Raw genomic sequence first — 15,000 nt, 5'->3', positions numbered from 1 at the left:
TCTATCTCTCCCGATAAGCTCTGATCCGAAGTAAATATATATATATATATAAACGGGTCGATCACAGACTCATTAGTCACTATCAAGCAAACATTCAGTCAGAGGTCACCTCAGTGTCTGTGTCTGTGTCAGGAGGAGGACGACAAAACAAAACAACATGGTTCAGATAAACATGAGGGATGATCCTCACCGCTTCGTAAACTATTACCAGAACCAGGTCGGAGGTACCCTGCCTGTTTTTTATGGAGCACCTGTAATGTACGGTCACGGAATAGGCTCTATATTTTCAAAATTATTTCGCTTCGTAGCCCCCCTAGTTAAAAAAAGTTTTGCTATAGCTAAGCCTCATCTGAAAACAGCAGCTACAAACATAGCCTCAGATGTCATAGGCAAAACCATGAGAAGGATCTCTGGTCCTGCAGAGACGGGAGGACAAGAAGGATCGGGTATCATGGTTCTGTCACGAAGACCAAGAAAGCGGCCGCCGGGTGAACGTGTGAGGGGGTCACAAATAGTGAGGTCGCTCAAAAGAAAGAAGTCAGTTGGAAGGATCAAGCCTAAAGGGAGGAAGTCTGCACGGAGCAGGGATATATTTCACTGAATCATAAATAGAGAGAGAAAGAGAGTAAAACATGGCTCTTTTGCATCACAAATCCCCTGAGTGCACCCTGGCAGAACTGGACTTATTTTCAGTCCCTATGACCCAGCTTTCTATCGAGGATAAGATCTACACGGAAATTATGCCTCTATCCGCTATTACTGAGAATGGTCCGATTGAGTTTTTTATACCGGGAGATGGTGAAAAGTATCTGGATCTCAACGATATCTTGTTACATCTACGCGTAAAGATCACCAATGCAGACGGCACAAACTTGGCGAACGACGCACCTGTGGGTCTCTCAATACACTATTCAGACAATGCAATGTTACTCTGGGTGATAGATTAATTTCACAGTCTAGTGCCACCCACCCATATAGAGCTATGATCGAGACTCTGCTAAACTTTTCTGAAGAAATGTTAAAGAGTCAGTTCAGCGCTGGTCTTTATTATAAAGACACAGCCGGCGCCATAGACTCTATAGTAACCAATAATGGGCCGAACAGAGGGCTAAACCAGAGGGCTCTCTGTACAGCTAATTCCAGAGAAGTACACCTAATGGGCCCCCTCCATGGGGATATCTTTTTCTGCGAAAGGCTCCTGCTGAACTCTGTGGATATGAGAGTTAAACTAACCAGAGCCAGTGAGGCTTTCTATCTCATGGGAACAAGAGACTCGACTTTCCAATTAATGATATTAGCCTCTCTTTTTATCAAAAAAGTTTCCGTCTCCCCCACTGTTCGTTTAGGCCACACATTGGCCTTAATGAGAGGAAACACTCTCTACCCACTGTCACGCGTGAATGTAAAAACATACTCCATCCCTGAAAATTCGAGGACATGTAATCAGGAGAATCTCTTTTTGGGAGCGATGCCGAAATATATTGTTTTAGGTATGGTGCACCACGAGGCATTCACGGGAAGAAGGGACTTGTCACCCTTCAACTTTAAACATATGGATATAGAGTATCTAGCTCTTTGTCAGGATGGTAAACAAGTTCCCGCCAAGGCGTTCCAGCCTCAGTTCAACCAAGGCATTTCAGTCCGGGAATTTTATAATTTGTTTACAGCGACCGGTCGTCATTTAAAAGATCTCCCTCTGAGTATCACACGTGAAGAATTTAACAACGGTTACTCGCTGTTTATCTTTAATCCCAATCCTGGTGACGATAGCGACGCCTTGTCACCTGTTTCTAATGGGAATTTAAGACTGGAGGCGAGGTTTAGAGTACCGCTACCTCACACCACAACCCTCATTGTCTACGCATGTTACGATTCCATTTTGGAGATCAACTCGAGAAGACAGGTGCTGGTGGACTATTATCAAAAGAGTAAGCATGAATAACCACCTACTGGAGAGCCTGTTGCACCATCTACTGGGAGACCTATTTTGTGGCGTGTGGGCTAGTGACCAACTCCCCTTGCTCACACAAACGTTTACAAAGCCGGCTCACTTTATTGTGAACACACATCCTTCTCACATGCCTGGGGAGCATTGGCTAGCTCTGACTCTGGAGGAGAACGGTCAAGCCACCTTTTTCGACTCTTGCGGGCTACCGCCAGATTTTTCTCACTACCCCTCAGACATTGTGTCATTTCTGAAAGACCGATCATTTTATTCATTTCTTACAGAAATTTATGATGAAAAGGTAACCCAGCGCGGAGGTTTTATCTTTTTATGCAAACTATGTTCATCTGCAGCCTTGTCTCGCTCACCATGTCCAGATCTTAAAAAATGTGGGGAGAGGGTTATCTTCTTCTTCGGTTTTACAGATGGTATTTTCTCCATTCCGCTCGGCTCTGTTTTGAGACGACGGTATTGTTCACGGGCTTGCGGATTATTCATAGAGGATAAAGGTATGTTCAGTTCATTCAGGACATTGAGAAAACTTGTCCAGCCTGTTGGTTGCATGGTTTGGGCTTTTCTTTTAAAAGGGAGCAGAAGGTTTTTAAGTAAATCAACTAAATGTGATCCTCTCACAACCTGCCCCTGATAAACAAATTCTCCTCTGGTGGTCCAGCCATTTCTCTCAGATAATTTCCTCAAGATGTATTCACCATTTCTGCGATCACGCTTTGGAAGGATTTTTAATACCTCACTCGCCGTTGCATCCAATTCTAGCTGATCAGGCTCGTGAACACGATCCGTCTCACGGGAATCTGATTCAGGTATTGGATCATTAAGACTGTTTCGCTGAAGAGTCACAGTCACCCGTGGCGCCTCCATCTGACCTTGCTTGATCAGGGTGAGGTATCTTTGCAGCAGGGCGTCGTATTTCTTAATTTTTTCATAAGAGGTCATTCCTGACTCGTCGAGTATCGCTCTCATTTTATTATCCAAATCATCCTCCGCCGTCTGTCTGATAGAAGTCTCTGACTGACTCAAGTGTTTGAACTGATGAGGTGAGATGAGAAACATCTTTTGTGCCGTCCTGAGCGACATGGTTCTTATCTTCTGTTGTTCTTATCTTCTAACGATTCCAGCCACTAGATCCCCAATTACGGGTGCAAGAGCCGTTAGGATGGGAAGAATAAACCCACCTCCTTGACTTTTGAGAGCCAACTGCTTACGTTTTAAACCGGTTCTATTATCAGCCAGCAGTCTGATAACTTTCTTTTGCTTTTTCAAACTCCGATACTGGGGAGGGGATAGCTTAATGTTACCCTTTAAAATATTCAGAGCAATCTCACACAAAGCTTTAAGAAAGTCGGGTGAACAATGGCCGAGAATGTCCTTACGTTTCTGAGGTGTGGCGTGGTACAGAGCTCTGAGTAACGGAGCATTCCTTTTTATACGGGCTGACATGATAAATTACTATGCTTTCGGAACATAGACAACTGGCCACTGACGAGGAAGTAAACCCATTCTCAGTCTGTATTGTTCTGGGCATGAGTGGGTCAGGTCGACGATTAAATACCCGTGCGGCTCTCTGGTGGCGTCCTCAAAGCTCTCCAGGAAGATAGCTTTCTCTGAGGGGAAGATTTGACAGGCTAGTATATTCACCTGCAATCTGTCTCTGGGATTCTTAAACAGCACCAGGTAGTTACTGTTCAGGCTGATGGTGCGACTGTATTTCCTTTGATGAAATACATTTTGAGTCAACATCATGACACTCATATTTCTGTGATGTCTGTACTGTGTGAAAATTTTTACCACTTCAGGATGGTCTGAAGCCTGAAAAATAACATCGTCCAGAATAACCAAGTGCTTACGATCAGGAGGGAACAGATTTTCATCTCCAAAAGAATGAGGCAATCCTTCCACAAATTTGATGTTTTTATTCAGCCGCTGCAGTTCAGCGTACAATGGTTGGAAAGAGGTATAAATGCAAACAATATTATCAGGTACATCATCCATCACATGGTTACACTTTTTTAAAACACTTTTAAAACGATTTCCCACATCCGCTGGGCCCCACAATCACACATGAAAAAGGAGTCTTTAGTCTGGGGTGAAAATCAATCTCCTTCATATCAGAAAATTATGACTCTCCCCCCCCCCCCCTTAATCACCTTAATACCTTAATAACTGAAAGGCAGAGTTGTACCGTCAGGAAAAAGGCGTCTCTTGTCATACACTACCCGGAACTTTTTCGGGAATGTCACATTTTTTAACAGAAACCCCTTTTTATCTCTTCTGATGGTACGCTGAGGGGTCTCGATCACCGTTTCTCTGGAGCCAGTAACCGGAGTAAGCTGAGGTACATCAGAGATTACAAACTCCATCAAGGTATTCAGCTGGATACCAGCAAAATAGAGGTGAACCCTGATAAAAGACAGACCCCTAACTTTGCATAGATGTTACCATGTAATGCTCCCGTTGAAAGCAGCACGGAAAAGTGAACAGAACACTAATAATATATCAACTGGCTTATTTTACAGAGGGTTACACATTGCAGTTCACATGAGTTCTACTGAAAAGACTGCGCTCTTTTAACCAGTACCCCCCTCCCACCCCCCTCACTCTCTCCCTATGCGTCACATCCGTGTTGATGACGTAAGACGCTTACGTGCACACGTGAGAAGTTTTTTTTAAACTTACCCCGCAGATCAGGGTGTTTAGCGAGGGGTCCTTCCTCTCCGCGAACAATGCCCGGCGCCTCTAATAGCTGCGCCGATATGCAGCCTAGTAAACCGACAGCCTGTGTCCCCTCGCCCGCGACCGTCTCGGTGTTGAAGCCGCTCACCGGCGACTCGGGCCGCGGTATTATTCGAGGGGAGAAACGTATGCTCGGTGGTGTGTGTAACACCGATGATTCCAACTTCCCGTCCTCTGTAGTAACACTCGGACACTCCGTTGAAAACTGATTGTCCCGAACAGGGAGCAGTCTTCGTCGTAGCTGAGATTTATTCAGGGAAAGTCCGTTTCCCCCGCTCGGTGTGACGGAAGTCAAATCTCCCTCAAACACGGCTGGGTTCTTCTTTCGGGGAAGCCCTTGCTCCACACTGTTTAATAAATCTGTAAACAGTTACATCTGATGTTATTTCATTGAAACATTTCACTTGTTAAAGGTTATTAAAGTTAAAGAAACATTACCATAATCGGCTTGCGTCAATATGAAGTCAGCCAGATCCTCCGCGTCCAACTCTGGAAATTAACACTCTGTCATGGTGTGGTAATATAATTATACACGCATTCATATGTTTATTATCAGATCTTTTTACTCACTGTTGAATACTCCTAAGAGGGCCAAAGAACCGCCGGTTGGTTGTGTATGGATGTCAGCTCTTGTTTTACCGTCCTAAAAAAACGTTGTTTGTTTTTTTTTTGTTTTTTTTTTACTATTACAAGTACTGACCTAAGAGATTTAAAGATTTAAAGTTTTAAGGAGACTTTTGCGTACCAGAGTCCATGATTCCTGTCCTGCCTCGGTTGAGCCCCCGACGTAAATGCCTGAACCATTTTATATAGTCTTACATCCCCCTCCATAGAAATAAGGGAGAAATAAGGGAAATTTTTTGAAGTGCTAATTTCAACCCATTTGCTCTTCACACTTAGTCTACATCCATCCTACGGTTAGTAACAGATGTATTGATTCTGTTTACTTGTGAAGTAAGACACAGGATGTTTCCCCGCACAGTATGATGCATCCTAGTGAACATCATATATGTTCATTTGTTTACTTGCGAACTAAGACAACGACACAGACTGTTTACCACACTGTACTTTGCATTCTAATGACCCCTGGCCATTTGTTCCTACTGTTCAGTGCCACAGTATGATGCATTCTTGCGACCTCCTGCAGTTCAGTCTCATGGTATGAGTTGATCAGTCAGAGAGAACCAGATGTCTGTTACCCCCCACCCACACCCAAATCCTTGCAGTGCTGCATTCTTGCGACCACCCACACATCTAATTATTTTCTCATCTTTACCTTACAGGGACCGGTCTTTGAAGCTGTTAAAATGTTGACCGCTTCTACAACTTTTCTATTAACCCTAACCCTTTCTCTTATTTAAACATTCAACTAATATATTTCTCACAACCTCCTGACCTTAGCTGTAATCATTCTTAACCCTAGCCATAAACTCCCCCTTCCTTAGATGTCAAAGGCCTCCTCAACAGATGGCTGATCTATGTCAAACAAAGGTCACACGTCAAAATAGCTTGATCGATCGACAAGAGGTCAAAAGTCATATCCCCAGATGTCAGCAAACGGATGTCAAACAAAGGTCACCTGTCATATTAATTTGATTGATCGATAAGAGGTCAAGGGTCACCTGTCAAAAAGAGTTTGATCGCAGGTATCCTTTTTTCTCTCTGATGCTGTCTCTCCTCATCAGACCAGGTTTTCTCCAGAAAGATTGCCAATTATCTATGTAGCCCACGTTGTTTGCTGGACACCATCCAGACAACCAGCGATTGAATGAGGACATGCGGCTAAACATGTCATCACTGGTCAGATTTGGCAGGGGTCCAGAGAAAATTACGGAGTCCGACATTGTTTCAAAATTACACACCAATGCAACATTAATTTTAGTGACCTCCGATTGGCGTAACCGGGTGTCATTACCGCCGACGTGAATAACTATTTTTCCGTATTTACGCTTATTTACATTTGACTATGGTCGCTGGTGTCGCTAATGCCACGTTTCTGACTATAGAGCTGCCAATTCTATTTGAAACGTGGACAGGTTGATGGTGAACCGGGCTTGACTTTAGGACTATGACTCCTCTTCCTGACAGTCACCCAGCCACTCTTAAGTCCCAGCTGCTCGGATCCGCTAGGAGACTACTATTGGAGCTAGCTAGGCTCGTTGGCTCCGCACTGGCTAAAGGAGCCTGGCTTGCTATCGGGTGGTTTTCAACAGTGCAGAGCCGAGCTTCCAATTCAGATTACCTCGCCTCCAAAACTACAAAAAGACTACATTTGTTACATGTACCATTACTACCAAAGGAGGCAGAGGAGTAACTAAACATCTGACAAACGGAGCAGATGAAAGCAGGAGATGGAGGAAAAGAACTGGTAGCCATGCTAAGCTAGAGAACCAGACACACCGCTAAAAAGTGAAAAATAAAGACTAAAGATCTGTAAGAGTGAGCGTTAGAATATAACAAGTATGGGATAGAGTTAACTATGCAAGATGTGTAAATTATAGGGAGAAATAAGGTGATTATTAGTAGTTCAAGAGGAGCAAGAAATGTCACAGTACACACACAAAGCAACTGGAAGTGATGCAATACGTCTTACCGCAAAGAAAAGCCGCCAGACAGAATAGAGTCAATGCAGATTCTTGTCTGCATATCTTTTAAGAAAGAATACGTACAAAACACAGTAGAAGAATTATAGTTTATTTTTAAACAATTTTTATTATATTTGGTTAGTTTTTATCAATTTTCCCCCATCCATTATGAGATATAATTAATGAATATAAATTGTGTTTTTATTCTGTAATCACTTAAACGACAAATCAGACTCACATTTTAGAAAAAAAACATTTAAAAAATATGAGCTGTATGTTTATACTAGTCGTATAGTTTGTAGTTTGCCTTTTACTTACACAGTGGGACATACATAAAAAAATGGATGAGACAAATATCAACACTTACATCAATGAAATCTACCTTTTTTTGGCAAACTCAGACTCATAAGACAATCAGAGATATAAGATGAGAGTGCCATTTTTTGACCTAGTCTTTAAAGTGACTCCAAGACATACATTCACAATGGAAACATAATCAGTGGAAAGACAGAAATCTATTTGTTTAGATTAGACAAGACATGTCAGACAAGTTGCTATTAAAATTATTCCCTCTGCCCAGTATGCATGTATGTTAAAACAATGAAATTGTGTAACAATCTTTCTGAGTTGCAGGATTTTCTGTTAATTAATCATACTTACTTATATTATTGTTTTAAATCAGTAATTGAGAGGCTGCATGGCTGTGGTGGTCAGCATCATCACCTCAAAGTAAGTTTTTGTGCGGAGTTTGCATGTTCTCCTTATGCCAGCATGGGTTCTCGCTGTGTAATCTGGCTTCTTCCCACAGCTGAAAAATGAGCATATTTGGTTAACAGATTATTCTCAATTGACCCTTGAAGCGAGTGTGAGCATACGTGGTTGTTTGTTTAATTTGCCTGTGGTGGCCCAAAGGACTGACACCCTGGCCAGGGTGTACCTTCCCCCTTTCCCAGCGATAGGCGGGATAGTTCTCTGGGAACTCGTAATAGAATGAATGGGTAATAGAATGAATGAGTAATAGAATGAATGGGTAATAGAATGAATGGGTAATAGAATGAATGGGTAATAGAAATGTATTAATTGCTGGCAAACTTTTCATGTTAGCCGATACAGGCATACACCAAACCTGTGCATCAAAAACGTAGAAAAGAAATTATTAGAGAAGACAACAATTAAAAAATAAGTTATTTTCGAGACATTTCTGGATCAGCTGTATGCTGAGAAACAAAATGTCTTTGACATGAAGAATACCTAACAAGTCCAAGATAATGAATCTGAAGTAGCATGTCTTTGGAAGAGAAAAGAGTTCTGGCTTTAACTGAAGCTTGCAAATGGAGTGTTCGAGCTTCAGCTATAGTCATTTCTGTGGTTTCACTAACTTTCACTCATTTCTACACTCAGGTAGCTGGCAGTTTGTGGGTCTGGTTCAAAAGTAAAAAAATTTAAACAAAACAAAAATACCTCAGATAGACGTTTCTTAAGCACTTTTCCTCAACCTTGTGAAAAACTTCATGGGGTTAAAGCAAGGTGGTGGGAAAAATCCTTACGGGCTCTGAAACTGTTGTTGATGTTCAATGAATGTTCTACAAAGAAGTGCGTTAGGTACTATTGTATCACAGTTACATGAAAATTCTGTAATATATTTCATATTAGAAAGCATATAAACTTTTACTTATTATCATGGGCTTTATTATAAAAGCTGTGGCTGCTTGGAATTGTGGGACGGAATTGTCTCCTTTCTCTCATAAAGGATGTATCCTATGCTAAAGGAAATAATAGTTTAATCATCTATAATCAAAATCCTTTTTTTTTTTTTACACAAAACAATTTTTCAGAGTTGTACGTGGAAAGTTAGTGCTGTAATCTTGAGCCCTCCTGCTGATAAACCTGCGCAAAATCACCTGTTTAAACAAAAGGCAAAGTTTCACACGGGTATGCAAGTACTCAGAAATTCCTGTTTACAATGATAAAGTGTGCTGTTGAGTTTGCACTTTTTGACATTTGCTTATTAGTCCTTGGAGACTTTGAACCGTATAAAAAGGCTCCCTAGATGACAGAAAGACACATTTTCTGCATCTCGGCAGGTATACTGTAACCATGTTGGTTTTGTCTTGGTCTTTTCTGGCTCTGCTGCTGGTGTCCTCTTCCTGGGCTGAGGTAAAAATGTACAGTCTGATATACTGGCAAGGCAGTTGAATACTGAGTCTGATTAGCTTAAGGGTGACTGTGACAACACCAATGAAAACAAAATATTTCTAAAACAATAGATTTTATTTAATTATCTAACAATTTTTCAATTAATTGTTCATATCATTATTAATTTCCTATGGTACAATAAATATATTATTTAAACAGATAAAAAATTTGGTTTAAAAAAATGGTTTAAAATTTTTCTGAAAGATTGAAATTTGATAAAGTTTTAGAATTTCAAGTTGAACAGAGGTGATATGAACTTTGTCTTCTGTAACTATTGTTCTTTTTTTTCTATGTTGCTGTGACTGCGTACAGGAAGGTAAGATAGAATTTATATGTAGTCGTTATCGAGCTTTAAATATTTAATCACAATTTGAACATTAATATAGGAGAATTTGCATAAATATTTTCTAAATATTCCCTTTTGTGTTATTAGATCTTTAGATATAACTTGATGTATGATTACACTGAGCCCACATGCAAAAACTGCCGATGTGTGCGTTTCATGCAATGTTATGTACAATGTGCTTCACAGATGTTGCTGCCATTGAGGAGGACACATCAAAGGAACTCTCTGTGGGTGAGCTGCTGGAGAGAGCCAACAGAGAACGCAGTAAGTTTTGTAGAGCAGACACGGTTGTCTTTTCTTTTACATACCAGTTTCAAATCAGTCGATGATGATCTAACTGTGAGAATCATGCTATTATAGATTTTTCAGGAGAATTTGATTTGATTGATTGATGTTCCGACCTTTTCTGCTTGTTAAAAAGAAAAGCTTTTGAAATTCACATTCACACACATTCTGATTCACTACTTAATATTAAACAACAATTTCTAATCCCCTATGTATTTCCAACTACCCCTAAAAACTGCAGCCCCTGACTTTGATGAACCAGCCCTGATCGGAGGTGACATCGCTATTAAGTCTGAAGCGGACAGAAATGCTGACCCTTGCACCTCTAGAGGCTGCCTGTGGTTGAAAAATAGTGATGGAAAAGTCTACATTCCTTACTACATTCAAAACCACTACTGTAAGTATCCAGTATTCATTCTTATTTCATTTGTGAAAGGATCAATGCCACAAAAATTTGATACACAAAACTTACTTTGATGGACTTTTACACATTAAATATCAGGGAAAAGAATAATTTCCTAGAAGGATTACTATCTTACTTTAATTAGTTAAATACATGAGTGGTGTCAGATGTGTCAAATTGTACAAAACCAAATTGAACTTGCCGAACTAACAATATATAACAATATACTACAGATATTCACAGATAAAAAAAAACTTTTTTATAAATAGATCAAATCTAAATTTTGTCATTTGTGACAAAAATAATTAAATATCGTAATTATTGCTTATTAACTCAAACCCACAAGTATGGATCCTAAAATATATAATTTTGATCAAAATCTTATGAAGATTCTTTTTATACTGTAACCGGTTGCTGTAGCAACCACATATGTACACCAATCAGCCATTACATTAGGACAGCCTGCCTAATAATGAGCTCAGGCCAATCAGGGCACGGGAAATGAATATCTGGGGAACATTAGAGTGTCTGGTACCAGGATAATAACAATAGGTTCTCTGGGCCCTTTAAGTCATGGGGTTAACTCTTTGTGTTGGAATTACTTGATATCATCAGATTCTATCAGATGCGGAGAGCTTGGAGTCCAATAGAACACACCCAGACTTGATCGTGTTCTTTGAGGCCTTACAAAAAAGTTTTTTGTAGAGTTTACAGCTGCTCTACCAGGGGATGTTTCTGCTGGATGAGAGTGTCACTGCCATAAAGGAAAAAAAAGTTTAGTTTGGTGGTGTCAAAGTAACATCCAGCTGTTACCTGCTACTGTATTTAATTCTATGGCTGATCAGTGACGTGATGTGCAGAAAGAGTCAAAGCAAGATCATAAAAACAAAATGAAAAGGTTCTTCAGTTGATATCTCACTGGTCTCATAAAACTTGACAAGCTGTAATCTGTTGACAGCCACCCGTGAGAGAGACATCATCATTCGTGGACTGCAGTCTTTCTCTTCAGTTTCCTGCATCCGTTTCAGACCCTACCACAATGGCGATCATGAATGGTTGAGCATTGAGTCCAGGAGCGGGTAGAGATCTGACTTTCTTTATTTTCTTGGTCTGTAGTTTTGTTTTTTTAAATAGAGCAGATTTGACAGAATGCAGTGTATAATCAAAAGCACAATGTAATGATCTACATGGCTTCTAAAGTATTATGTACATTCATGGCTCTAAATACTCACATCTTATCCATATTGTCATCCTTCTGCTATAAATTTTATATGCAGTAGATTTTCGTGGGGCCGTACAGCCCATTCAAGTTGACATTAGAGGTAGTACACACCCCATGGAAAAATGCAGATTTTAGGAGTTATCTAAATATTGCTGAATTTTTCACAGCTGCTACTCATATGTGGGTCGTCGGGGTGGTGGTCAGACCGTGTCTCTGAGCCGACAAGGCTGTCTGTATCACAGCACCGTTCAGCATGAGCTGCTCCACGCCCTCGGCTTCAACCACGAGCAGACCCGCTCCGACAGGGACAACAGCATCAGAGTACACTGGAACAACATCATTGATGGTTATATGCTTTCACAACATATATGTTTTCTTTAGGCATCAACTGTCTGATTGAGTTAAAATGATACACAGTGGGGGAAATTATGGCCGGTAAATTAGGCTAAAGAGATGTGAACACAAAAGAAGAAGAAGTGAAAAAGAACAATGGCTTATGTTGACTGGCTGAAGCTCATTTAATCGAGCAAAACATTTACACGACTGTTTTAAAAAATGTAGTAGTTTGTCATCAAAAAGCAACCGTGTATGTTGCCCGATCTCCCCCACAGCTGTCATTACAGTATGTTGGTGTTTGATATGTAACTGTCAGCTTGGAATGGCTTTTACAACATACTCGCTGCCATTATCTATCTTTCTGGTCAAAACTTCTCTCTTCTCTGCAGACATGGTGTACAATTTCTATAAGATTGACACTCTGAACCAGGGAACTCCTTATGACTACAACTCTGTTATGCAATATGAGAGGTAAAGAAAACTTCTTTGTAGGCTCTCGCATTGTCTTTCACATAAGTTTAACAACGAGCTGCTATTCTTAGAAGGCCTTACAAGAATCCCAAATGCTTCAGAACTCAGTGGTTCGCTTCAAGAACTCCAGGATTTACTTCCACAGTCAGCAATGTCCTGCACTAAAGTGTTAATTAGCAAATTAACAAACAATGCCACTTTGTGAAATAGTTGGATTTTTCTGAGAGGTCAAACTTGGGAGTGTCAGGGTGCAACCAACACGAATCTGCACTGAAACATCAAAGAATGAAATCACTGGAATTAGTTTCCATGCACGTAATCAAACCCAAGCTCATCTTCATTGTATGTTTTCTGCAATGCTTTAGGTATGCCTTCTCCAAGAACAACCTCCCCACTATGGAACCTATTCCTAACAGCAATGTATCCTTTGGCAAAGCCACCCAGATGAGCAGTAATGATATTACCAGGCTGAACAGACTCTACAAGTGCTGTAAGTATAAACAACAAAAACTTTACTTACAAATATTTTATAAAACACCTAAAAAAATGTGCTACAATACACTAACAGCAAAGCAAATCCCTGTTATACTAACTATGTGGGGGATGAATACAAGAATTAAACAGTCTGTCTCTATCCTGGATAGATAGACCCTTACTGGTGTCAGTGATGGGGCTAAAGTCAACTGTCCTAAATATGTGCAAAGATCGACTTTAATATTCATGCACAGCTATCATGAAGGTTTAGCAATATCACTTACCCAGATTAAGATAAAATCCTCTAAAGTCTTTTAAGTTAAAATTTTGAGTTGCAATTATTCCAGAGACGAGCTCACCTAGAAACACAGTCTGGATGAGTACCATCCCAGTGCCATAGCAGCCAAAATAGTAACAGCAAGGCTCATCTCATTGGTCTAATTGTCTTTTTGAGCCTCAGAAAGGCTTCAGCTGAACTTCACCAGCTGTTCCTTTTCAGAATAAAAGGGGGTTTCTCTTAAGTGCTGGTATGAACAGAAGGAATGATCACTGAACAGCACTGGTATAGCGACACAGTGAGCATCAGGCCAGTTCAGTTTCCTTTTTCATAATATTCTTATTAAAAGGTTTCCCCCATTGACATATATTTACTCTGCAGAAATTGTACCTGTGACTTTTGACCTGCCACCCTGATGACATCACAAAGTGCCTACAATGGGAAGGAGATGACAATTTGGGGCAGGTGGCAGTTTTGGCTGAAGACTCCAAAAGTTTAAGATGTTCAATGACGTCTGACTATAAGATTACAAAAAAATTAAAACGCTTGCGTTCATGAAAGCTTAAATTCATTTGCATTCCTATTCATTTCTTTCTGGGTCTGAAAAAAAGATAGGTGAAGAGTTTTAAAAAGGAGTGGAACATTTAACAATGATCTGTAAAATAACTCATTTAGATTATTTACTGCAAATTTGATTTAGATTTCTGTCATCAAGTTGTTGTCAAAATCATAAACCCCTGCTCAGTATGTATGGAATAATAAGTGAAACAATCTCTGAGTAGAAGGATCGCCAGCATAGGATAAATGCAGGTCATACTTGTTTATTTGGTTTTGTCTTGTTTGTTTTTTTTCTATTTCTATCTCACACTTCCACTCTTTTTCACTGTTTTTCTATTCTGTCTTTCTTCCCCAACCTGCTGCGTTTCCACCTTAATAAGTAATGTTAACAAGCACGGTGCACATAGAGATCTGAGCAAAGCACGCAATCAAATACCACACAGCATTGACAGTGCAAGTACATATGGTAGCAAGTCCATACGAACAGAAACACAAACAATGGCAGGTTCATGGAAGCATCTATGCACACACACACACGGGATGCTTTTAGGAAGCATCCAGCACTCACTGCGTTAGTCTGAGCATGTCCACGCTAAGGTTTATTTCATGGAATGTGCATGGAGCTGGGTCCAGGGAGAGGAGATTCAAAATCTCCAATAAATTGAAGGATTTACAGGCGGACATTGTTTTATTACAGGAGATTCATTTATCAAAGACTGTAGCTGATGTTCTCACCACAGCACAGTTTCCTCATGTGTACTCAGCCTGTTACAACTCCAGATAAAGAGGTGTAGCCATTCTGATAAATAGAAGAGTAAATTTCACCGTAAACAACACAGTTATAGATCCAGAAGGTAGATTTCTAATAGTTAATTTATCTGTTCAAAATATGAATTTATGCATTGCAAATATATATGGTCCAAATGTGGATGACCCCTCATTTTTTCACTCCTTTTTCACTTCACTCTCTGATCACTCAGATAACACACTCATCATAGGAGGGGACTTTAACATGGTTTCTGACTCAGGAGTAGACAGACTCAGTACTTCAGGAAGTTAGCGGAACTGGCAGTCCACGAATATTGTTAAACAGTATATGAAAGATTTTGGTCTTTGTGATGCTTGGCGCTCCCACCACCCCACTCTTAGAG

The 15,000-nt window shown here is 40.3% G+C and overlaps 1 protein-coding gene across 1 annotated transcript; it reads left to right on the top strand.

The window, feature by feature from the left end:
* The first annotated feature begins 9,334 nt into the window (after positions 1 to 9,334).
* On the top strand, positions 9,335 to 13,858 carry LOC140302262 (hatching enzyme 1.2-like). Its single transcript, XM_072381100.1, has 9 exons — positions 9,335 to 9,438; positions 9,790 to 9,793; positions 10,010 to 10,087; positions 10,350 to 10,505; positions 11,470 to 11,590; positions 11,901 to 12,079; positions 12,459 to 12,540; positions 12,906 to 13,030; positions 13,673 to 13,858. Coding segments are annotated over exons 1-9 (807 nt in total). The 5' UTR covers positions 9,335 to 9,378; the 3' UTR covers positions 13,675 to 13,858.
* Positions 13,859 to 15,000: the final 1,142 nt, after the last annotated feature.

Source organism: Leuresthes tenuis, unplaced genomic scaffold (genome assembly GCF_036924035.1).
Source record: "Leuresthes tenuis unplaced genomic scaffold, fLeuTen1.0.hap1 SCAF_2, whole genome shotgun sequence".
Lineage (NCBI taxonomy): Eukaryota > Metazoa > Chordata > Actinopteri > Atheriniformes > Atherinopsidae > Leuresthes > Leuresthes tenuis.
Note: the sequence above shows the minus strand (reverse complement) of the source record. Positions and strands in the feature narration are given on the sequence as shown.

Bases quoted from the DNA above. Each gene is read 5' to 3' on its own strand.
- LOC140302262 (XM_072381100.1), top strand. From the start codon at position 9,379: ATGTTGGTTTTGTCTTGGTCTTTTCTGGCTCTGCTGCTGGTGTCCTCT. The intron at 10,506-11,469 runs GTAAGTATCCAG...ATCTGTTGACAG, and splicing joins CTACATTCAAAACCACTACT to CCACCCGTGAGAGAGACATC. The intron at 12,541-12,905 runs GTAAAGAAAACT...GCAATGCTTTAG, and splicing joins TCTGTTATGCAATATGAGAG to GTATGCCTTCTCCAAGAACA.